General features: G+C 42.5%; 2 protein-coding genes across 3 annotated transcripts in view; one reads left to right on the top strand and one right to left on the bottom strand.

Annotated features, from left to right (window-relative positions):
- The first annotated feature begins 1,001 nt into the window (after window positions 1-1,001).
- Window positions 1,002-17,733, top strand: man2a2 (mannosidase, alpha, class 2A, member 2). Of its 2 annotated transcripts, XM_023406710.2 has the most exons (24): window positions 1,002-1,089; window positions 2,306-3,257; window positions 3,549-3,806; window positions 3,936-4,080; window positions 5,247-5,418; window positions 5,641-5,768; window positions 6,127-6,300; window positions 6,847-7,033; window positions 7,752-7,929; window positions 8,238-8,440; window positions 8,905-9,087; window positions 9,302-9,416; window positions 9,535-9,605; window positions 9,709-9,874; window positions 11,226-11,462; window positions 11,595-11,717; window positions 11,998-12,112; window positions 12,431-12,564; window positions 12,697-12,838; window positions 13,208-13,341; window positions 13,610-13,687; window positions 14,157-14,351; window positions 14,470-14,583; window positions 14,860-17,733. In XM_023406710.2, exons 2-24 carry the CDS (start codon window positions 3,126-3,128, stop codon window positions 15,010-15,012), a joined length of 3,537 nt encoding a protein of 1,178 aa, XP_023262478.1. In that variant the 5' UTR covers window positions 1,002-1,089; window positions 2,306-3,125; the 3' UTR covers window positions 15,013-17,733. The 2 variants fall into 2 exon arrangements, with proteins under 2 accessions (XP_023262478.1, XP_023262477.1); XM_023406709.2 differs by lacking the exon at window positions 13,610-13,687.
- A 1,429-nt stretch (window positions 17,734-19,162) lies between these two features.
- Window positions 19,163-21,687, bottom strand: part of furinb (furin (paired basic amino acid cleaving enzyme) b) — a 74,730-nt gene continuing 72,205 nt past the window's right edge. Inside the window, 1 exon segment of the mRNA XM_087174095.1 lies at window positions 19,163-21,359. Coding sequence (XP_087030221.1) covers window positions 20,615-21,359 — 745 coding nt within the window. The 3' untranslated portion in view covers window positions 19,163-20,614.

Below are 21,687 nucleotides of genomic sequence, written 5' to 3'. Positions count from 1 at the left end.
TTTTGAGCAGGTTCATTTGTTTTTCTTTTTGTGAAAGTCCAGACTTGTAAGCGGGGCTTGTATATATTAATTGATTAGGCAGCCATCCTTACAAAATGTCTTAATTTCAAAGCAAGTTATTCTGTGTGGCTTTCATCTTCTGTGTAGAATAGGAACAAGCAAAAGGACGGTTGTAAACTGGCCTTACTAGGACATGTGTTTTTTCATGTCTCAAGTTATCTAATTTTTGGATTTTGCATTTGGACTCGATGATCAAACAAAATGCAGCTGTGACCTACTATAACAGCTATGTGATTCTTCTTGCTTATAGATGGTCATTCTGTGCTGGAAAACAACAACAGCCACCTTCATGTAATATTTTGATTAGTAATGAAAGTTTGCATTTTGTCTTTCCAGACACAAGTTACCAGTTATTCAGAATAATCTACAGACCTAGCTTTAAATTATTCAGAATAACTATGGCTTTTGTAGAATAACAGCCCTTGTATTAATATCAATATAAATCATTACAGTCTGGCACTGTTCTGTCTTTGAACTGCTGAGTGGATTGTTCTCAATATTACAATAATTAATTAGCAATAACTATTATGGGTAACTGGGTCATGTCAGGCATAACACCAGTTGGTGACAAAATGTTGTAAACGGCGTTGAGGACTGAGCTTTACAAAGGCTGCGTCACTCCTGTTGCACATGTCACATGTAAGTGCTCGGATAAACATTTATGTGTTCATATTCACTGAAATCTGTTTGATAGATCAACGCAAGTTGAGTCCACCCTGTTCGTGGACGTTGTATTCATACTAATCATAATCATTCGGTAATTTGTAAACTAATGCTGTATTGCAGTCATCCATATATACCCACTGCATTTAAACGTCTAGTAATGAAAGATTGGTGCATTTATTTTAAAATCTGATGAAGCTGCTGGCCAATCACCGACTGATGCGCAGCTCCTCTCTTCCCATAACCCTTTGCAGGAGCTCAGTGGTGCTAGCTGCTAGGCTAGCTGCTTGGTAATCTGTCAGCCTGAAGCTAAAAGCACACACACTGCTGGGCACCGCACTCTCCTGGATTACTCTCCTTTGATGGGTAACGTCCTCTTTTTCATTTTGTTCACAAAGAGACAGACTGGCAAGGTCGCGCATGAATGTTAGTCGAGGTTTAGACGGAACGTGAATATTTAGCCAGGAATATGAGCCACGTATTGTCTTAATGTTATCAAGCCAATACTTGCTATCGTCAGTAACGTTAGACATAGATGTGCTGTGCAGCACAGGCTTTTCACGGATGCAGACAGACAGACAGACGTGACTGCCATTCACCTACGTTTATAAGCAAATTACAATCCTTCTATTAACGTCTACTAACTAACATCTGACTCTTGAATCTAGCTCGCAAACCAGTTGAGTTGACGTGGTAACTTGACGGCACATCTGGTAGCTAGCGCTAGCATGTTTAGCAGCATATTCGTGATGTCTAGTTAATGTTAAAGTAACTGAGGTAGTTTAAGGTTTACATAGTATTTTAATGTGGCTAATGGGATAACCAGCTATAACGGTTAACTAAATGTCGTGTATCAGAGTTTACATAGGATACAGTCTAAATGCTGGTATTTTAGTGCTCTTAAGTTTGCAGCAGCACAGTGTTGCCTGGCTAACTGCCCAGCGAGTAAAAGTCGTTAAAGTTAAACCTTTACAGAGGTGCCACCTCAGTCAGTAACCCAGAGTACATGGGAATTTGATAGATTACGTAAGGGATTATGAATATTTAAGAATGTTTCCCGAGAGGCTAACATGCCATCATGTGAGCAGATTGGGGTCTGTTGTGTTTTGTTACAATAACTGAATGGGTGTAGTCGTTAGTTATCAATGTCAGACAGCTCAACAAACAAAGCCGTAAATATTCCTCATCTGGCCCAGCCTTCGAAATAATCGACTTCCTGTTGACACTGAGGCTGTTTTTCAGTTAGTCCTAGCAAACGTAAGTGGCAGATTATTATCCCAACTCCCTGTGGTAATGCTGAGGGATAGTCCCAGCCTGAGAAGTGAGCGGATTATGATTGTGTTGGATTTGCACACAGAGGGAAACAGGAACACCTATTAGTGCTGTGAGGAAACACAGGCCACTCTGCTCAGCTTGATTTCCCCCCCTGTTGACTTTACTTGTCAGATCAAAAAAAGTATTTCTCACTCTCCCGCAAAGCCCCTGTCACTTGTGCTTCTTGTCAGTAACAGTCCTGTTCTTGAAATGGCAGGCTGAATATGTATTTTTCGAATGCTCCATTAATCCAATTTTTTTCTAACAGCTGAAGAAGACCCTCTGATGTGATTTCAACATTGGCACATGTGATCAAGGACAGACACACTGCCCATGCTGCTACAGTAGATATGCAGTTACTACACTGCTGAGAGAAGAATGACATTTGTCTCATTTTAATTCCTGGAGCTGCTTCGGGCAGAGTTGAGACTTGACTAAAAAGCTGCAGCTCTGAGCCAAGTTGGTCTTTTTGTCAGCCTATTTCTTTGCACTGCCACAGCGTAGTGTGCAAACTGTTATGGCACTGGAGGCCAACTGAGCAAAAGGGGACTCCGGCTGTACTGCAGGATTAGAGTCTGCTGTGGGAGTGGGGACTGGACCAGGAGAGCAGGCCCACAGCGACACACATCATGCTGCAGGGACACTAGGCTCCCTGTTTAAGCCCCTTCTTTGTGGAACTTGTTTTTTTCTTTTCCTGCAATCTCATCGGTTTGGATGGTTGAGCACAAGGGCTACTTTGAAGGAGCCCACCGGTGGCTGTGGTTTGGCCAAAGCTGACAGACTTTGCCAGCTATTGCAGATTTAGTATCCTTGTCCACTGCTCTCACTGCTTTAGCCTCCTTCGCTGTGGTCTCCAGTATGGTGAGTGGAGGCTGGAGGCATCGCAGGAGTGGAACTGAACCATTAATATTGGTGTAGCTGGTTACTTTCCATCATTTTTTTTTTTTTTTTTTTTTTTTTTTTTTTTCTCTGTGACGAATTGCATTCCGGTTTTCAAGGACTTTTTCTCTGTGCTGGGAAAAAAAAAGACCTCAGTCAAGGTCATTTTTCAAATTTAAACACCGGAAAAAAGAACGTTCCAGAGTAGGATGAAGCTGAGGAAACAGGTGACAGTGTGTGGAGGGGCCATATTCTGTGTGGCTGTATTCTCACTCTATCTGATGTTGGATAGAGTCCAACATGACCCGGCAAGGCGACAGAATGGCGGGAACTTTCCACGGGTAAGAATAATTGCTGTAGTGGTGATGTATATATTGTATGAAAAAGGTCTTTCTGCTGTTAAGTTTGTAGCACTTCCTTTTGCATTTCTAGTTGTTGACTGTTCAAATGTTGTACTGTAGAGATTCTGCCATTTTCTACCTTTGCTGATTTTTTCACAACAGATTGTCTACTTTAAAGTCTTAAAACTGAAGTTTGTTCAGTATAACAGATGAGAGCCATGTGGTTTTGATCAGCAAATGTTTTATGATGCTTCACAGCTGTGTGATTTATTATTTCTGTGTGTGATTTAGAGCCAAATATCAGTTCTGCAGAACCGGATAGAGCAGCTGGAGCAGCTCCTGGAGGAAAACCACCAAATCATCAGCCACATAAAGGACTCTGTGATGGAGCTCACAGACACAGGAGCTGTGTCTCCTAGCGGCCACCTGCCATTCAGAAGTGCCAATGGTTCTTGGGTCCTACCATTTGATGGTCGCCCCACTTTCCTCGCTGTCAAACCCCAGGATTGCCAGTTTGCTGTTGGCAGCAATGGTCAAGCAGACGTTCAGGTGGGCTACCTACACTCCTCAAATGACCAAAACATATATGTTGTTGTGTTGCTGTTACATTCTAGGTGTTAATCCTTATATTTAGGGTCTTATTAGTGAGCAGATGTTGAGTTTATGTTTTAATTTTAGATGCTGGATGTGTACTCCCTCCTGAAATTTGACAACCCTGATGGTGGCGTATGGAAACAGGGCTTTGACATTACTTATGACCCTGATGAGTGGGACAATGAACCGCTCCAAGTGTTTGTGGTCCCTCACTCCCACAATGATCCAGGTGAGTTGTGATGGCGTTGCAAACACAGCAAAACTTTTGTTGAAGGTTGATTATGTCTCTGTGCTAGTTTGAAAGCAAAGAAAGAGACAAACCAGCCACTGTGAGGCCTTTCCTGATTGGGAGAATGGTGATAGAGGCGTCGAAGCCATTCAAAATTAGATTCATTCGTACTCATTATTATTATTATTATTATTAGCATAATGGTGACATGATTGACGGCTTACCCACAAACAATGGAATTAGAAAGATATGGGATTGGAGAACTGTAGCTATTTATAGGTGGAATTGGCTCAGATTTTATTTTAGACTGACATTTCCATTTAACTTGTTTGCCAGCCTGCCACATGCTTGTTTACTTGACAGTTATTGATATGCTGACAGGCTGTAAAGACCTGCAAATTTTGCCCATCAACAGCGAGAATAGACGTCATTTGGAGCTAAATTTGATTCAACTGTGCTGCAAATTTTTTGAAGTATTTTTTTTTTAATGCAGCAGTGTCCAAGGTTTATAGACCATAGTGAGGTTTTGTATGCAGACATCATAATGTCAGCTCACACTGAAGAAATGTGAAAGCAGGTTTGCTGGTAATAGGCACATTTTTGGTAAATGCAAAAGAGGAATTTTGAGGATTTTAGTCAAATCCAGGTAAGCAGGTCAAACAATGAGCCACACAGTGTTAAAAAGGCTGCAGTAAAAAGACCTGTCCCTCACAACTGATTACAAGCTCTAGTGACAGTGACTATGATCCTGCAAATGTCCAGAATGATGTGGAACTTTCATCTCTGTAAAATATATTACTACAATATTTGGGATGAGTATTTCACAGTGTATTTATAGTCTGAGGTACACTGTTGCACACTAAAAATGCATAGAAAGTGCTTTTTAGTCACTTCCTTTGAAACCACTCTGCTAAATAGCTTTCTGAGGGGAACACTTCTACTTGAATAAAATATGAGTTTTATTTTTGATCTGTTGCACCACTTTTTCCACAGTGCTGACTCTCTTTGCCTGCCCTGTCTTCTTGTCTTTGTATCGGCCGGCGAGATGAAGGGAGGCGAGGGGGTAGAGGTGTATTGTATGTCAGACAGTCCAGTTTGTATCGGACAGTCTGTTTGCCAACTGTTGTGCGGATTTTCTTTTGAGATTTATCGTCATGTCTTGTTAGGTTGGATCAAGACTTTTGACAAGTACTTCACAGACCAGACGCAGCACATTTTGAACAACATGGTGGTCAAGTTGGCTGAGGATTCTCGCAGGAAGTTCATCTGGTCTGAGATTTCATTTTTCTCCAAGTGGTGGGAGACTGCAGACATACACAAGCAGGAGGCTGTGCGCAAGTGAGTCACAGTGCACAGTTTTGCCTTTCATTAATTCTCCACAATCTGAGAATTAATTTAGATTTCTTTGATGCCTACTGGCCCTTAAATATAGTCTTCTCATTGTATCTGCTGGCAGACTGTGGATTCTCTAAAAATAGCTTGTTATCTGGTTAATGTGACTCTACCTCTTTAGGGCTGGATTATCCTTACCTTGCTTTCTTAATCCTCTCTCTTCAACAGACTGATCCTTGGAGGGCAGCTAGAGATTGTGACAGGAGGGTGGGTGATGACGGATGAAGCCAACGTTCACTACTTTGCCATGATAGACCAGCTCATTGAAGGCCATCAGTGGCTAGAGAGAAATCTGGGTACACAATCCATCAGAAATAATTTTTCTTCATTTACATTTAGGAAGGTGATCCTTAAATGTTTAAGAAGCGGTTTCCTTTTTCTGTGAAATTTCAGGACGTTTGCCTTCACCTTCAACTCTTTTCACCACATTTAAGTCTAACTTAAAGTGTTCCCGCTGCTCTCTGTGCTTTATAGTGAAATCTGAGCTTGTCATCTTGCATGCAGCAGGTGTAGCCTCTCACTCAGTGGGAGATAAAATACTTTGTGCGACTTTCAGTGCTTCCTGCTGAGGAGAAGGATTTCCTGAAAGATGTATTGCTTCCTTTTTTATGTGAATATAAAGCTGAAATACTTGCTTCCTCCTTACTGTCATAGGTATAACTCCTCGCAGTGGGTGGGCAGTAGACCCTTTTGGTCACAGTGCTACTATGCCCTATCTGCTGAGGAGGGCCAACCTGACCAGCATGCTCATACAGAGAGTCCACTACTCCATCAAAAAGCACTTTGCCTCCACCCGCAGCCTGGAGTTTATGTGGAGGCAGGCCTGGGGTGAGTGGACCAGAGCCATCAAATCATCTTATTCATGTGCTCATCTTTCTTAAGCTCGGTGAACAATGAGTCATGCCACTTGTCATGGCCTTTCAAAGAGAGGGACATTTTTGGAAGGACAACCAGTGCGTAATAGCTTCAGATGGGATATCTTCATTATTTTTTCTCAATGAATGAGAAGGCTGCTTAAGATTTTCTTCCCATTTGTTCTTAATGGAAAAATCCTCAAATATTACATTGTTGGATATGATCAATTTGTGATAGTTTTTTTTAGGATTAATTTTGTAATGAAATGTCGTCATTTACTTTTAGCTGCTATATCCAGAATGACTTTCTAGAGTCCCCGGAGAACAATGTAAGGGTGAATTTAAATTGCCAACATGTTTATGAGCACTGGTGTGTCAGTGATTGTAGGAAGCATCCTTACACAGATCAGAACATGCCTCATCAGTGCATTTCATTCTGGAGGCTACAGTCAACGAAGAACGTCTCTCAAACCAGAACTTTTCTTTTGTTTTTTTTTTTTTTACTTTACTGCTTTGACAGACACTGGATCAGGCACAGACATCTTTTGCCACATGATGCCGTTCTACAGCTACGACGTGCCTCACACCTGTGGGCCCGATCCGAAAATCTGCTGCCAGTTTGACTTCAAGAGGTTACCAGGTGGTCGGATTAACTGTCCGTGGAAAGTGCCGCCGAAAGCTGTGGTGGAGGCCAACGTAGCAGAGAGGTGAGGCATGTGGGGCTTAGTTATCCTTTACTTTGGGAAAGTTGAGGGTGGAAGTTACTACAGTAAGTCTTGTCCTCACAAATCTTAGGATGTCTGTTAGAACCAGAGCAATATATCAACTGGGCTAATATATCAGCTGTAATTTGTTATATGTGATGGAGTAATGACATGACAAAGTAATATGTAAAATAATAATTGTGAGAATTTTAGTAGTTTTATATAGACCAAAGAATTTGTCAATTAATTGGGAAAATAATCAGTAGACCAATTGTTAATGAATATAATCATCAGTTGCAGCCCCAGTTTATTTGTGTTTGTTACATGTTGATTCAAAATCTGGCCTCAGCTGTTCACACACACATACATACACAGCAGATTGGTCACTGCTGTTGTAACTTTCAGTGTTTTCTGTGCTACTCTCCTCCAAATAAACTGAACTTGTGCCAGCCCGAGAGCGTTGATGAACAGAGGGACACAGACACAGACTGCAGATAGTCTTGCAGTCACATTACGCAGCTTTTAAAGGTCCTAAAGAACTTTCCAGAGCACATTTTAGTGGCTGATGGAAAAACACCCCAGGGCTAATAGGGTCCTCTGCCTTCCAAGGTCATAGTGATTGGCTAGAAAAACTGGCATTTGCAAAGCAGGGCAGTTTGAATGCCAAAAGATGTGTGTCCTTAGCTTTTTTTTTAACTCTCTCTTCCTCTTTGTCAATCAGGGCAAACCTGCTCCTGGATCAGTACCGTAAAAAGTCCAAACTCTACCGCAGCAAGGTGCTTCTTGTCCCTCTGGGAGATGACTTCCGCTACGACAAGGCCCTGGAGTGGGATCAGCAGTACATCAACTATCAGAAGCTGTTTGACTACATGAATTCTCACCCAGAGATGCATGTACAGGTGAGAAAATAATTTGTCAACTGTCACAAATCGTGTTGCTAAATATATATATTTTTTTGCTTTCATGCATCTCAGCTTGTGGCGTATGAAGTATCTCAGTGTGCAACGTTTCTTGTGATAATGAATCATGCAGTGGTATTTTATCTTGCTGACAGAACAAAGAATCTGTCACGACTCAATGTTTGGTTGAGAAGATGCCATGTAAGATGAAAGGCACATACATAATAATGAGGGCTTTTTATTTCTTCTGTTGTGTCTGAGTAAAGTCTTTTTTTTTTTTTTTTTTTCAACGTGTCACCTGTCTCCAGGCTCAGTTTGGGACTCTCTCAGACTACTTCAGTGCTGTATACAAAGCAAATGGAGTGGCCCAGGGATCCAGACCTGCAGATTACCCAGTGCTAAGCGGAGATTTCTTTGCCTACGCAGACCGTGAAGATCACTACTGGACTGGCTATTTCACCTCTCGCCCCTTTTACAAGAGCCTGGACCGTGTGATCGAGTCACACCTCAGGTGGGGCAGATTTATCATAGATTGCTAATAACTGACACCCACAACCTGTGGTGTATTAATAATACTGTTGCTGTTTATGTGAGTGAGTTCTGCAAACGATATTTGTTTTCTTTTTTGCCTCTTGTTTTGCATTGCAAACAAGATGTGGGTGTCGCATCCAAGGTCAAGGCACATACTTGTACCTGCGAGATCCTGTATGCAAACTAAATGTACAGTCCAAATAAAAACACAGGGCTGGAATACGCTATCAGTCCCAGATAGACCTTATATGAATCCTAGACTTAGATTTCAGAGCAATTTGCTGGAACATAGCAAATAACACAGTTTAAAGCATATGTAAATCAATCAGCAGTCATTGTAAAATAGCGTAGGTGTAGTCAACGAATTTTTAGCCGTCTAAAAAAGCTAACACGTCTTACTCTAAACGACTTGTCAGTGATAACTTGTTTGTCAATGTCCTTCAGGGGGGCAGAGATCCTTTACAGCCTGGCAGTTGCGAATGCTCGACATGCGGGCATGGAAGGCCGTTACCCGGTCTCAGATTATGCCCTGCTGGTCGACGCGAGGCGGTCTGTTGCCCTATTCCAGCATCATGACGCCATCACTGGCACTGCAAAGGAGAATGTTGTCATTGACTACGGCACCAAGTAAGAATCTGGGGTTTAGAGTGTGGATTGGTTAGATTAAATTCTTTAAAAATTTAATTGGTATGGAGTAGGAAACTCTGCGCCTCCCCTCTGTAATCCCCTGTCTCTGTGGCTGTTCTATACTCTCCCATTCAATACTTTGAAGCAAAAGTATTGAAAAGCCATCTGGTGTGACTGCTGCAGTAAGCCATTGATTCCTCCTCCTCCTCCCTAGATTACTGCGTTCACTCATCGGTCTGAAGAGAGTAATCATCAATGCTGCTCATTTCCTGGTGATGAAGAACAAAGAGTTTTATCGCTTTTACCAGACGGAGCCCTTCCTGGAGACGGTAAGAAACAGCATGGTGTGACACTTCTGCCACCGTATAATAAACTTTTCAAACACCTGCGTATATGTGCCTTATCGAGTAGTCAGTATGTTTCCTATGTTATTTTTTTCCTCTGTAGGATGATAGGCGTGCTACTCAAGACTCTCTGCCTCAGCGCACTTTAATAGAGCTGGACCCAGCAGGGCCGAGGTATTATCTTCATCCCTTCGCATCTTTCATCTCCCCCGCCACCTCCCTCTGCCAGTCCTCCACCATCCTATACTTACGATTGCTTTTTCCTTCCTTCTGCCAGGTACTTGGTTCTGTTCAACCCCATCGAGCAGGAGCGGCTGTGCGTCGTGACTGTGTTGGTCAACACGATCAGGGTGCGAGTGCTTACTGAGGATGGACAGACCCTCCCTGTGCAGCTGAGTGCTCAGTGGAGCTCTGCCAGTCAAATGAGTGCAGAGGTGTTTGAGGTAAGATGCTAAATTCATTTGGAATCGCTGGTTTCTGCATAGTGAAATTGGCATATCACTTGCACAGCAGCAGTGTCAGCAGCAGTCCTCTATCAGTGCTCAGCCGCAGTACTGCTGTGCTCTCAAAAACATTTTTACAGCACTCAAATCCCAATACAAAGTCATTACGGTTATGTGCAAATGTTGGAAAGAGAACATAGACCTTAAGCTTATAAAGTGAAAGTCTCTTATTGTTGCAGTTATGCAAAGAGACAGCAAGTGAAGCTGCACTGATAACAGTTGAAGTATGTGTTTGTCAGATGAAGAGAAAGGGATGACTAAAACTTGCCAAGGCTAGTGCACATAGGTCTTGGGGAGCACTACTCCATATGTTAAAGAGGTTGTATAACGCAAGAAGAAAAAATGTGGGGGTGTAGATTTACAAGTGAGCTTATCAGACCTGTTTAGCCTGCTCCTCATCTCTGCTTGAGGCTAGCAGCTCAAGGCTAGAAAAAAAAAAAAGATGACATCTCTGTCTCTTTTTTTTCCCCCCAATATTTTTTATTAAACTGTCAACCCTGAGTCAGACACTGTTAAAGGAATGCAGTGCTAAACTGGTGGTTACTTACCATTATTGTATCTTGCCTAGTGAATTAAGCTTTACAATACAGTATTTGTATACACAATTATTATCTTTTTATTTTAAATTCTCAGCAAATTTTAACCTTCAGGACTCAATATGTTGAGTGGTAGAATCGGGGTGGCTGTAGCGTGGGTGGTAGATTCGAAAGGTTGGTGGTTTGACCCCTGGCTCCTAATGCCAAACAATAATAAACAATGTGCTAGTGTGTATGTCTACCGAAGATGGAACAGGACAGGAAATAAAGAGTGTATATTTTCTTCTCTTTGTTTTGATGTCTGCCTGCAAGTCAGCACTTTTTTCTCAAAAAAACAAAAAAACAAACAAAAAAACCAACCACAAAAATAACCCCACACCCCTTTAATCTGCTCAAATCATATATTGAATCTACAGAAGTAAAAATATCCTATTTGCTTCACTACACTGCAGATGAATTGATTTTGCACAAATTAAATTCTCTCCACCCTCTGCAAGTAATACATTTAAATATTAGAGAAATACAAACAGTCTCATCTCTCATCATATTTTAATTACAGCACACTGTTCCTAATGTTTAAATGCTTTTAACTTTTAATGAATGCCTTCTGGTCAACACTTCCTGTACAGATTAAAAAGGAGAACGAAGCCAGCATTATAAAACACCAGATTTTTGTGTTTTTATGAAATAAAATTTTGGTGCATATAACTGCTGCAATTTATACATATCCAACTGTTCTTCCACCCGTTGTCCAGGCCACATTCATGGTTCGTCTGCCACCGCTGGGTCTGGCTGTTTTCCATCTTTATGACTCTCCGGACTCGCCCATGACACTCCGCTCTGACACCCTGCTCAGGCTGTCTGGACGGGGCGCCACTGCCCGGGCTGGGGACCCCCTCCCTGTCCGCTCTCAGCAGTCCGACCCTCAGACCTTCTATATCAGCAGCCAGTCTCTCACACTTGGTTTCTCTGGAATAACCGGTCTCCTGGAGGTTTGTGCTCTATCTGCCCTTGTTGACTTCATTGATAATTTGAATTAAGGGTTTGCGCCTTTTTTTTCCTTTCTTTCTTTTTTTTTTTTATTCTGCGCTGTCTCTTCATCTGTATGGCTTTTTCATCTGCAGAGTATCAAGCGCAAGGATGATCCTCAGGAGGTGAAGGTTCAGATGCAGTTCATGGTCTATGGCACTCGCCCCTCTAAAGACAAAAGCGGGGCTTACCTCTTCCTACCTGATGGAAAAGCAAAGGTATTCTCTCAGTTGTTTATTTACCTCTCAGAAGGCTTTGATAGAGTCTCCCTGGTGTATTGTATCATGCTGGGAAGCTCAGGGGCAGGAAGGCAGAGTTGCTTCATCTTTTCTTTATTTTTGAGACAACACACAGGAGTGTAGGGGATTAGTTGCCTTAGAGTATCTTATTACTCATTCTGATGGGAGCGTCTTCTACTCCTCTCTCCATCGTTCTAACACTCTCATTTTCAGCGCTCGTTCTGCTCATGATTTTCAATTTCTCTCCTCCTGCTTTCAGCCCTACAACCAGAAAGAGCCACCTGTGGTGCGCGTTGTGGAGGGGCCTCTGTTCTCGGAGGTTGTGGCACACTACCAACATTTTCAGCAGACCATTCGGATCCACAATGTGCCAGGTAATAAACACACAAAATAAAACACAAAGTAGAATCAAATGGCTTTTGCTGAGGCTTTTTATGATTAGTTAAAGGCACCAGATGGTACAATACAACCACGGCCAATATGTCTAACAAAATGAAAGTTTATGGTTCAGTTATGTCCTTTTTTTTTTTTTTTTCTTGTCAGCTGACAGTGTTGTTGCCTGTTTCTTTTACTCTGAGCAGGATAGTACTATTTTAAGTAGCACTTGGCCCACATTTGCAGATCACATCTTTCTGTTAACTTCCCTCTTGGGCCTAAGTTTAGTTCTGAATAGTTTGGTTTTGTATTTTTAGGGGTGGATGGGTTTTCAATAGACATCACCACCATGGTGGACATCAGAGATCAGACCAATAAGGAGCTGGCCATGCGAGTGGTCACTGACATCCAGAGTGGAGACGTCTTCTACACGGACCTCAATGGTTTCCAGGTCAGTCCCACCCTGGCCAGTAGAGAAGGATAACATATTTTCTGACAGTAAATAAAGTAATATAATAATATGTATGCTTGATTATTAGTTTGACTTATTGTGCGGTTCTCTGCATTTGATCTCCACTTGTAGATGCAGCCTCGACACCACTACCTGAAGCTTCCCTTGCAGGCCAACTTCTATCCCATGCCCAGCCAGGCATACATCCAGGACAGCAACCACCGCCTCACACTGCACACAGCTCAGTCTCTGGGTGTCAGCAGCCTGGAGAGTGGTCCGTATCTTATTGCATTTTATTTAATGTTATGTCATTTTTCTTCATGAATTGTTTTTTTGTTTTTTTTTAATGAAAGCTATCTCTGAAATGCACTTTCTTTTTTACTGTCTCTAGCTTTTTATGGAATAGTATTGAAGCACTTATCTCTCCCTCTTCTCCCTCAAGAGATTTTCAGAGAGCAAAACAGTCCATATCCTCACATTTGTGTACTGAGCTAATCCTTTCATAATGGTTATGTGAATAATGGAGGTGTTTGTAAATGTCGGATAGCTCAAAGTATTAGTCTTCATCGATGTCTGATGTCTGAAAGTTCAATACAGGAGCTTTGTATCAAAGTTGTTTTCCCTGCTTCGCCTCCTCCCTCAGGCCAGCTTGAAGTGATTATGGACCGGCGGTTGATGCAGGATGATAATCGAGGACTGGGCCAGGGCCTGAAGGACAACAAGAAGACAGCCAACCGCTTCCGACTGCTGCTGGAGAGGAGATCCACGGGCAACAAGGTCAGTAAGATGACAGCGGAGGCGGTTATTGAAGCTGGCTGAGCACCCTTGAAATTCCAGCGCATCACAACTGACTACGGTGCTAAATTGCTCTTTGAGCTAGCTTGTTGAATGTAACAGTGTTTTGTCCTTCATTCTGTGTTCATTAACACCTTTCTTTGTATCTTTTTTATTCCTGTACTCATTACCACTTCATCTGTCTTTTTGTCATACTCTCCACTCTCTAATTTCTTTTGCATTCTCTTCTTTTTCCATTTCATTACCTCAGTATGATGGCTTTTTTGCCAAACTCTCCTCCTTGTTTCGTTCTTTCCTCTCCAAATTCTTGACTGACGGAGTTCAAGAGGTAACGTTGCCTTGGCAACAGTGGGGATGCTTGTTAGCTCGCATTGTAGTCTGCACTGTAGCTCCAGTTCCTATTTTTTGCTTCCCTCCATCTCATAGCCGTAGCCAAAGAGCTCCATCTTTACGACAGCACAATTGAAAGTAACAAATGATATCATTCATCAAGTAAATGAATACACATTGGCAGAGGAAGGAAGGCATTGGTTGCAGTTTTATCATCCAGTTCTGATGAAACTGCTGATGGTACTTTGGATGAAGTTGTTCTTGCCTGCCACAAACATCAGACATCATGTTTGAAGTACTCTTAATTTTAAATTTGACATCATAGTGCTTTTGCTGTTACAAATTCAATATAGATCGATTAGCACTGTGTCTGGACTAGAATTAGAAATATACCTCCTACTCTGACAAACTAATTAGAGCCTCGAGCATCTACAGTCGGGATCTAATCTATCTCTGCCCTCCTCCAGATGATGGACAGTGCAACAACGAGCTTCCCGTCGATACTCAGTCACATAACCAACGCCATCCTGAACCACGAGATCTTGGCGCTGCCCGTCCTGCCCAAAAGACGTGGCATCCCTCCTCTGCAAACCTTCGCCCCTCTCAAGTCCATCCTTCCTTGCGACTTCCACCTGCTGAACCTGCGCAGCATCCAGAGCCAGGTGACGAGACAGAAATGACGACATACGTGCTCATTTTGGCTTTTCGTATTTTATGTGTTGACTTTGAAACCAACGTGTGTGTATGTGTGTGTGCGTGTGTGTGCGTGCGCGTGAGCAGCAGGACCCCCACTCTCCATCTCCATACACAGCCATGATTCTTCACCGTCTGGCGCTGGACTGTGGGTTTGAGGCTCAGAACCTGGGTTTCAACTGCACCACCACACAAGGACAGGTCAGGGTAGAAACACACACGCACACAAAGCAGAGATTTGTTTGTTAGTGGGAAAAGTACATTTAATCACACACTTGAACTTAGTACTTTGCTTAAATCTTTCTGTTCTATGCTACTTTATACCTCCACTCCTCTATAATTAAGAAGGAACAATTGTGATTAAATTTATTGACTTATTAGTGTTTAATAATAACGCAACACTCAGAGTGGATGTACTTTTACTTCATACTTACTTTCTAATCTTCTTGGCCTTCCTTCCCTTCTCGCCCTCTGCAGCTGAGTGTATCAGGACTGTTCAAGAACCTGGACCTGCAGCTGCTGCAGCCCATGTCCCTGACCCTGATGCACGCCGGCACGCCTCTGGCCAACGACTCCACCATCAGTCTTGATCCCATGGAGATCTCTGCCTTCAAGCTCAAACTTCGCTAAGAGCCGTCCGAACCAAACGAGGCAATAAAAACAGGCAGCAGACTCCTTGGACCAAGAACCAGGCCCACTCCGGGCCACAGACTGGCAACAGAGGGGTCTGGGTCTCTCTGTTTCGTCAAGCAGAACCACAAACACTACAGCTCGGAGAGAAATGGTCCACTGTAACAGGAGAGACTGCACAGCAGGGGGCAGGCGATAGCTGTTACTGTGGACGTCTCCGAGAGCAGTAAAACCCGGGTGAACTCGCAGCTGTTCCAAAACAACTGAGACTGCCAGAATCGCTCGTCAGATACGACCCAGTATCTGTTTATCTCTGTAATCGAAATGAAATCTCATTTAGTTCTGCTTTGTAAGAACTTGTGTCTTTTTCTATCTTCGCTCCATCCTAGACTGAACTACTGAATGTAAATATCCCAAATGACGAGGAGGTTGGGACTTGTGCCACATCAGAGTGCAATTTACAAAGCTTTATTTGATGTATGGGTTTTTAATTTTTTTCTTTTTCTTTTTTTGTACGCAGTGAAGAAGTCACACATCACAGCAGTTTGTTTTTGTATCTATCAATCTAATGTTGACTGCAGTTAAATTTTGTTTACGACAGACTCGAATGCAGCAAAGAGAATGTGTGGTCTCTCCATCTCAACTCACCTGGAGACCCAAGCTGCGGCTCTTTGAGCTATTGTACGTCTGAGTCCAAGAGTCCCATGTTGGTCACTACGTGATAACGATGTGCTCATTAATCATATCGGCTGACTGTTTACCTTCTGTCCGCTGTTTTTGCTTGTAGATAGTCTGAAGACCTTCACTCCCTCTCTTCTTTTTTTCCCCCCTGCCTGAGCTTCCTCTTCGAAAAACTGTGGAAGCACCTGTTTGTCATTCCCGTGCTGTACCTCATATATACCACAAGGCAGATATATCTGTGTGTGTGTGTGTGTGTGTGTGTGTCTGCAGAGTATGTTGATGTGAATACTTGAGGTTTTTTTTTTTTCTTCTTTGTTTGTGAGGGGGGGAGAGGGGAATGTTGAGGTTACGGTGTTCACTATCAGGGACCATTCATAGTACTGTTAGGTATCATTGATCAGTTTGGGTGTCTGTGTCAAACAGTGGGTCACATCTTAAATCAGAAAAGGAGGCGTCCTGTTGAAGTACTGGACTTAAAGGGCCAGTTCAACCAACTTGCAAAAAAAAAAAAAAAGTGTTATTTGCCCACACAGATTGTTTTAGTTTGATTATTTCCATAAGTTAAGTTCATGTTTTTAACAAAAGTAGCAAATACTCATTTGAGAAGCTGAAATCAGAACATTTGGCCTTTTCACTTTGCAAGTCCCCATCACTCCGGATAGAAGTGTCCCACATATATACCTCACACTAGGTTTTGAGTATGATGCGTCTTCATGCTGGAACAGTGACCAAACTAAGTATTCTTTTAAAAAAAAAAAGAAAAAATGCACACTAGAAAAAAACCCTTATTTTTGAGTGTGCTGTTGATGTAAACTCTTGTGTGATAATGCATTACATAAAAGAGAATGAAGGAGCTGCTCACAGCTGCACTAAACTAACTGTGGTGAAACAGCTTTAGGAACACGTCCAAAAAAGCAAAAAAAAAAAAAAAAACTTGAATTTTGGAGAAACAGTTCTGCTTTGTCAAGTAGCTGGTTGATTGTGTTTGAGGGTGCACACGCTGCATCATATCCTGCTTGTATTAACCAGTGAACTATGCTGGTGTCATGTTTGCTAACTACAACATACTATAGCATACTACAAAGATCAGTATACTGTATAACTAACTAGTATGGATAGGACACAGCAAATGTCGCTGTGATAATTGCAAATTTCTGGAAAGAGGTGATGCTGTTTATTTTTTTTTTTTGAAATGTATTTTTTTTTCACTGTTCAAATTTTGGGAGATGGATTTCTCAAAACTTAAAAATAGGCTACATTCCACTAGAGTCGAAGAAGAAACTGTCTTATGTGTAATTTGGGTGACCTGACCCTTGAAAAATTGTTGGATTAAACCACACACAGGGATCCTTAACACAGAAGAAAGGAAGTTTCTTCAAATTTCAGGTCCACAGTGCTTCTTATCCCAAGGCGGTCTCCAGGCACTTAGCCTTTTTTTTCTGGTGCATCTCTGCCTCCACAGCAGCTGTGGAGAATGTTGTCATGTGTCCAAAGCTGAGGCCGGACATTTCTCACAACCCACCTGTGTGTGTCACTTTGTACCGCGCCACTATCGCACCCTGCCCCACTGTGTCCCATCGCTTTAACCGCTCATCTGCTTCATTTTTCCCACAGGAGGTCTGCTGCTTTGTTGTGCTCCTCCTCTGGCCTGATGTCTGGTCTGCCATAGTTAAATATATCCTGTCTCCCCTCTTCTCTCACTGTGAGCACTGCAGACCCCCCCTCCCCAGCTGCAGTTAACATTTCTGTCAGACCAGACTTCACTGCATCTTGAATTGCACTTTCTCCCTTGTCTTACAACCTTGTCATAACTTTCTCTCCTGCTGTTTCGGTATGCGTCAGAGTCTCTGTGTAAATGTCTTCTTCTTTTTTTTTTTTTTTTTTTTTTTTTTTTAAATGTGATACCTGTTGTAGCGCTGTTTTTTGTTTGTTCAGAGGTAATATATGAAGGCACACTCTCTTCTGTATTTGTTCTTGATGGGCTAAAGCTGCAGTAGAACCACAGAAGAGATGGGGACTGAATAAAAATCAAAACACAAAGTTTGTCCTTATCTGAAGTGAATTTAATTTCCTCAGCCTTTTTTTAATGCACTTGTGAATCCCTGGTGTGTTTTCGTGCTCGGCAGTAAAGAGCTTGATTAATTCTCCGTCAGTAGGGGGCAACATTGAGTCAGTGTGAGCAGTACAGCAGAGCCTACATATGCTGATATCAGTCCTTGATATCGCCCCGTGATGTAAACCTGGGCAGGGTTTACATTACGTGGGGCGAATATGTTGAAGGCCCCAGTGACAGCTTTTAGAGGGAGTCGAACATGAAAAGAAGCGCGTCTTAGTTCACACTACATAAAAATGGATCATGGACCGGCAGAAGAAAAAAGAAAAGTGTTGTGGCAGGGATGCCCCGAAGGCCTGAGAGCCATCACTGCACTGCATGTGTGTGGAGGAGTCATGGGGAGGGAGGGTGATGCCTGTGGAGGCACCCCAGGGACACTCAGCCTCTGCATTTTTCTCCAGACTCTGCTGGTACCGACTGTGTGTCTCACCTTTCTTGAGCTCAGCACAGAAAAGTTATTTCATCCTTGAGCATCAGATCCAGCAGAAATAATCTCAGACCTGCTGGAATAATGAGTCTGGAACATCAGTGTCCAGTTGATCTGAATATGAAATCTGCTAATGAGGAGCTGATATGTGGGTGCTGTTATTAATTGATCTAATATTTCTTGTTGCTAGGCCTAGTAAGTAGACAGCATGGGGCAGTACATGACAGCTAATTAATACAAGCTAAAGAGCATACAAAAAAAAAAAAACCATGAAAACCAATACACAGCTCACAGAATCATGGAATGAAAGTGTGACCGAGGAGATAAAAGGCTTTCATGCTCACCCCCCCCCTTTTTTTTTTAAGAACATGAGCCCATTCACACACGTTTACTATCACACATACAGTATTTATAATGCAAAGCATGCGGCACCCGAGTGGCACAGAATTGTGCACCGAGTTCTCCCGGCAGATCTAATTATGGGCCACAGAATGAATGTACCTTCACCCATGAACCCAGTTACCAGCCTCTGTAGAGGGTGTTACAGAGGAAAGCTGCTAATGAACAAAGCTGCTACCGGAGATAGTTGACAATGTTTTCCCCACATGCATACAAACTGTTTCCATTTATATTAATTTAAACTTCAAGGGGCCACCATATTGAAGCTTGAGAAAATAGTTTGTTTGTAAAGCTTTCTTTTTTTGGCAGCATGCTCACTGCAACTGGATAGCAGGGACACGACAGAATGCTGGCACCTTCGCACAGAGCGACGGTAGCACACTCGCAACAATGATATACAGCTATGAAGAAGTGATGGACCATCTGTTCTCTTGGGTTGCCTTTGTGTGTCAGGGGCTGAATTTAAGACGCACAAAAACATAAAAGTTTAAAAAAAATCTGGCAGGAGAGACACAAGCAGCACATCTATGCAACAGCCAAAGTCATTTTATTCCATCATGAAACTGATCTCCACAATATTAACATCCATTGTCAGTTAAATAAAAAAGGATATAAAACAAACATAGAAAATGCAATACAAGAACTCTTCATTTTTTAATCTCTGTCACCACTCTGGCCTTTAGAGCCACAGGCTTTGATTCAGCTTGTGTTAGCGGCAAGTCTATACTGTTATCGATGGGAAATAAAGTATGTATTTGTCTTTCAATGTATGGTGCTCTCAAAAGAAAAGGGGAAAAGCTTTACCCTGATGACGACGTTCTGGGAGAGAAGCACCAGAATCAATATATGCTCTGGAGGGAAAATGAAGAGAAAATAAACTTATGTCTCACCAGCAGTAACCAAGCAGAAACATGTTGTAAAGGTCAGCTAAGTGTTTTCTTAAATTTCACCCAGAAATAGTGTTGCACTGCTATAAGTCTGTAAGATTATTTGACTGATACAGCTGATGTGTCTGTGCTTCTGTGGCAGTTCCCACTGTGGCTTGATTGAAACAGAGCATCCTCCACACTTGTCTGCTTATCAAACAGCCTGCGGGATGTTTTGTTACGCCATCCCAGCCCGCTGCAGAAATTTTTCTTTATTGTTAATGAGCATCGCGTCACGACCTCTGGCCCACAATCTGATCAAATGTAACAAAGCCAATTTATTCAAACCACCAGTGTTGAGGACAAATCAGATGCATATCTGATGAAGTACAGATTTAAAGGAGCACTTCACCCATCCTACACTTCAAATTCAAAGTACTCATTGCAGAAAGTACCCCATATAATGATACTGTCAGGGTTATTTTTGGTTTGGGCTCTGAGGCTACATTTTTTTTTCAGAAAAACTGCAACACAAACCTGGAGTGTTGCGTTTGAAAGAAATAGGAATTTACCAGGCAGGAAGGATCTAACTAAAAACTCTATTGAGCTGCCTTATGGGAAATGTAGGAGTCTGTGTTTGTGGGGCTTTACTTCTACTTAGGACTAGGATATCTCAGGATTTCTCCGCCCCTGCTGCTTTGACTACTTTGTAATAACTATCTCCTGCAATCCCCCAGCTTTAAGTAGTGGAGGAGAGGAACACTAAATTTCTTTCATAAACTGGGCAAAATATGGTAAAGTGCATCATTAAATTAAAACAAAGTGAAATAATTGAATAAACCCTTAAATTTGTGATGAAGAGTCAAATGATTAATAAATACATCTGACATCAAATATTAATCTAACTAGATAAATAAAGAAATGTAAATAAATAAATGAAAAACAAATGATGGACTCTTTAATGCAGTTGGACGGGGTGCTGATGGGACAGTAAGGCCTGTGTTTTGTGGCTGCAGGATTCTCCTTCATGTATCAGCTCCATACAGTCGGGTCTAGATGCTGGCGACACCCAGAATATCGTGGTGTCAGAAACCTCAACAGCAGATACAGGCTCAGCTAGATGGAGCTCTGCGTCTTGATAAAAGCTTTCCTCTCGCTGTGACCCTCCACTTCCTCAGCGTCTGATTCAGACTCGTAGGCGATCATGTCCTCGTCCCCCCACACAGTGGGGATCCCCTTGTAGCATATCCGTGTCTTCCTCCCCCGTCCTTGGCCGAAGCCAAAACCAAAGCCCACCCGCACCCCCCTCGTCTCTGAATACACAGAGGGCAGTTTGGTCCTCCAGCCCAAAGAAGTGCCACCTGAGCGCATCTGCAGCAAGAGGAAAACCCCGACGAAGGCAGCCAGGATGAAGGCACAGCTGAGCACTGCCACGACGACAGGTAGCTGAGTGGACGGAGCTACGCTGAGCCCTGGGGGTTCCTCACCTTCTCCACTGTTGTCATCTACTGCTGCTGTGATATCCCTGTCTGGCTGGGCTCCGTCACCCTGGAGCCCCCCAGCTAGAGGGGATTTGCGCTGGACCTGGTTCTGGTGCAGGCAGGAGGTGAGGACCAGGTGGCTGTGAGGCGGGCAGGACAAGCAATCTGTAGGTCCAATTCCAGAGCAGGTGAGGCAGGCGGGGTTGCAGGGCAGACAGGCTTGGACAGAGGACAAGTCCACCCAGTTCTCCAGGGAGAGGTTGAGGAGCTGCGGCCCAGAGGTGAAGCCCGGCGGACACAATTTCACACAACCCTGGAGGAAGAGGGAGAAGCCGGGGCTGCACTCTGGATGGAGAGATAGTTTCCTTAGAAAAAAGAACCTCACAAAAAACTATTATTGTCATTATCGATTAATCTGCTGACAATTTTCTATTAATCAAATAATTGTTTGGTCTATTAAAGGTCAGAAAATGTGTACAAATATAAGATAGAGATATCTAGATAGAGATATCTCTATCTATCTATCTATCTATCTATCTATCTATCTATCTATCTATCTATGTACTTTTAGTATAGTATTTTTTAGTATTCACAGTAATGAAATAGATTAATTTTCTGTTGTTTGACTAATGAATTAATCAACTAATTGTGTCAGCTTTAATGGGATCTGCTACTAAATATAAAGGAAATATAAAAAAAAAAAAAAAA

Source organism: Seriola lalandi, unplaced genomic scaffold, assembly GCF_002814215.2.
Source record: "Seriola lalandi dorsalis isolate HSWRI2012SDOR001 ecotype SW California unplaced genomic scaffold, Sedor1 jcf7180002054314, whole genome shotgun sequence".
Classification (NCBI taxonomy): domain Eukaryota; kingdom Metazoa; phylum Chordata; class Actinopteri; order Carangiformes; family Carangidae; genus Seriola; species Seriola lalandi.
Note: the sequence above shows the minus strand (reverse complement) of the source record. Positions and strands in the feature narration are given on the sequence as shown.

What these genes read in the sequence shown, in the direction of transcription:
- man2a2 (XM_023406710.2), top strand. Translation starts at nt 3,126, where the DNA reads ATGAAGCTGAGGAAACAGGTGACAGTGTGTGGAGGGGCCATATTCTGT. An exon ending in GAATAACCGGTCTCCTGGAG is followed by an intron (nt 11,463 to 11,594) that starts GTTTGTGCTCTA and finishes TTTCATCTGCAG; the next exon opens with AGTATCAAGCGCAAGGATGA. An exon ending in TACCTGATGGAAAAGCAAAG is followed by an intron (nt 11,718 to 11,997) that starts GTATTCTCTCAG and finishes TCCTGCTTTCAG; the next exon opens with CCCTACAACCAGAAAGAGCC.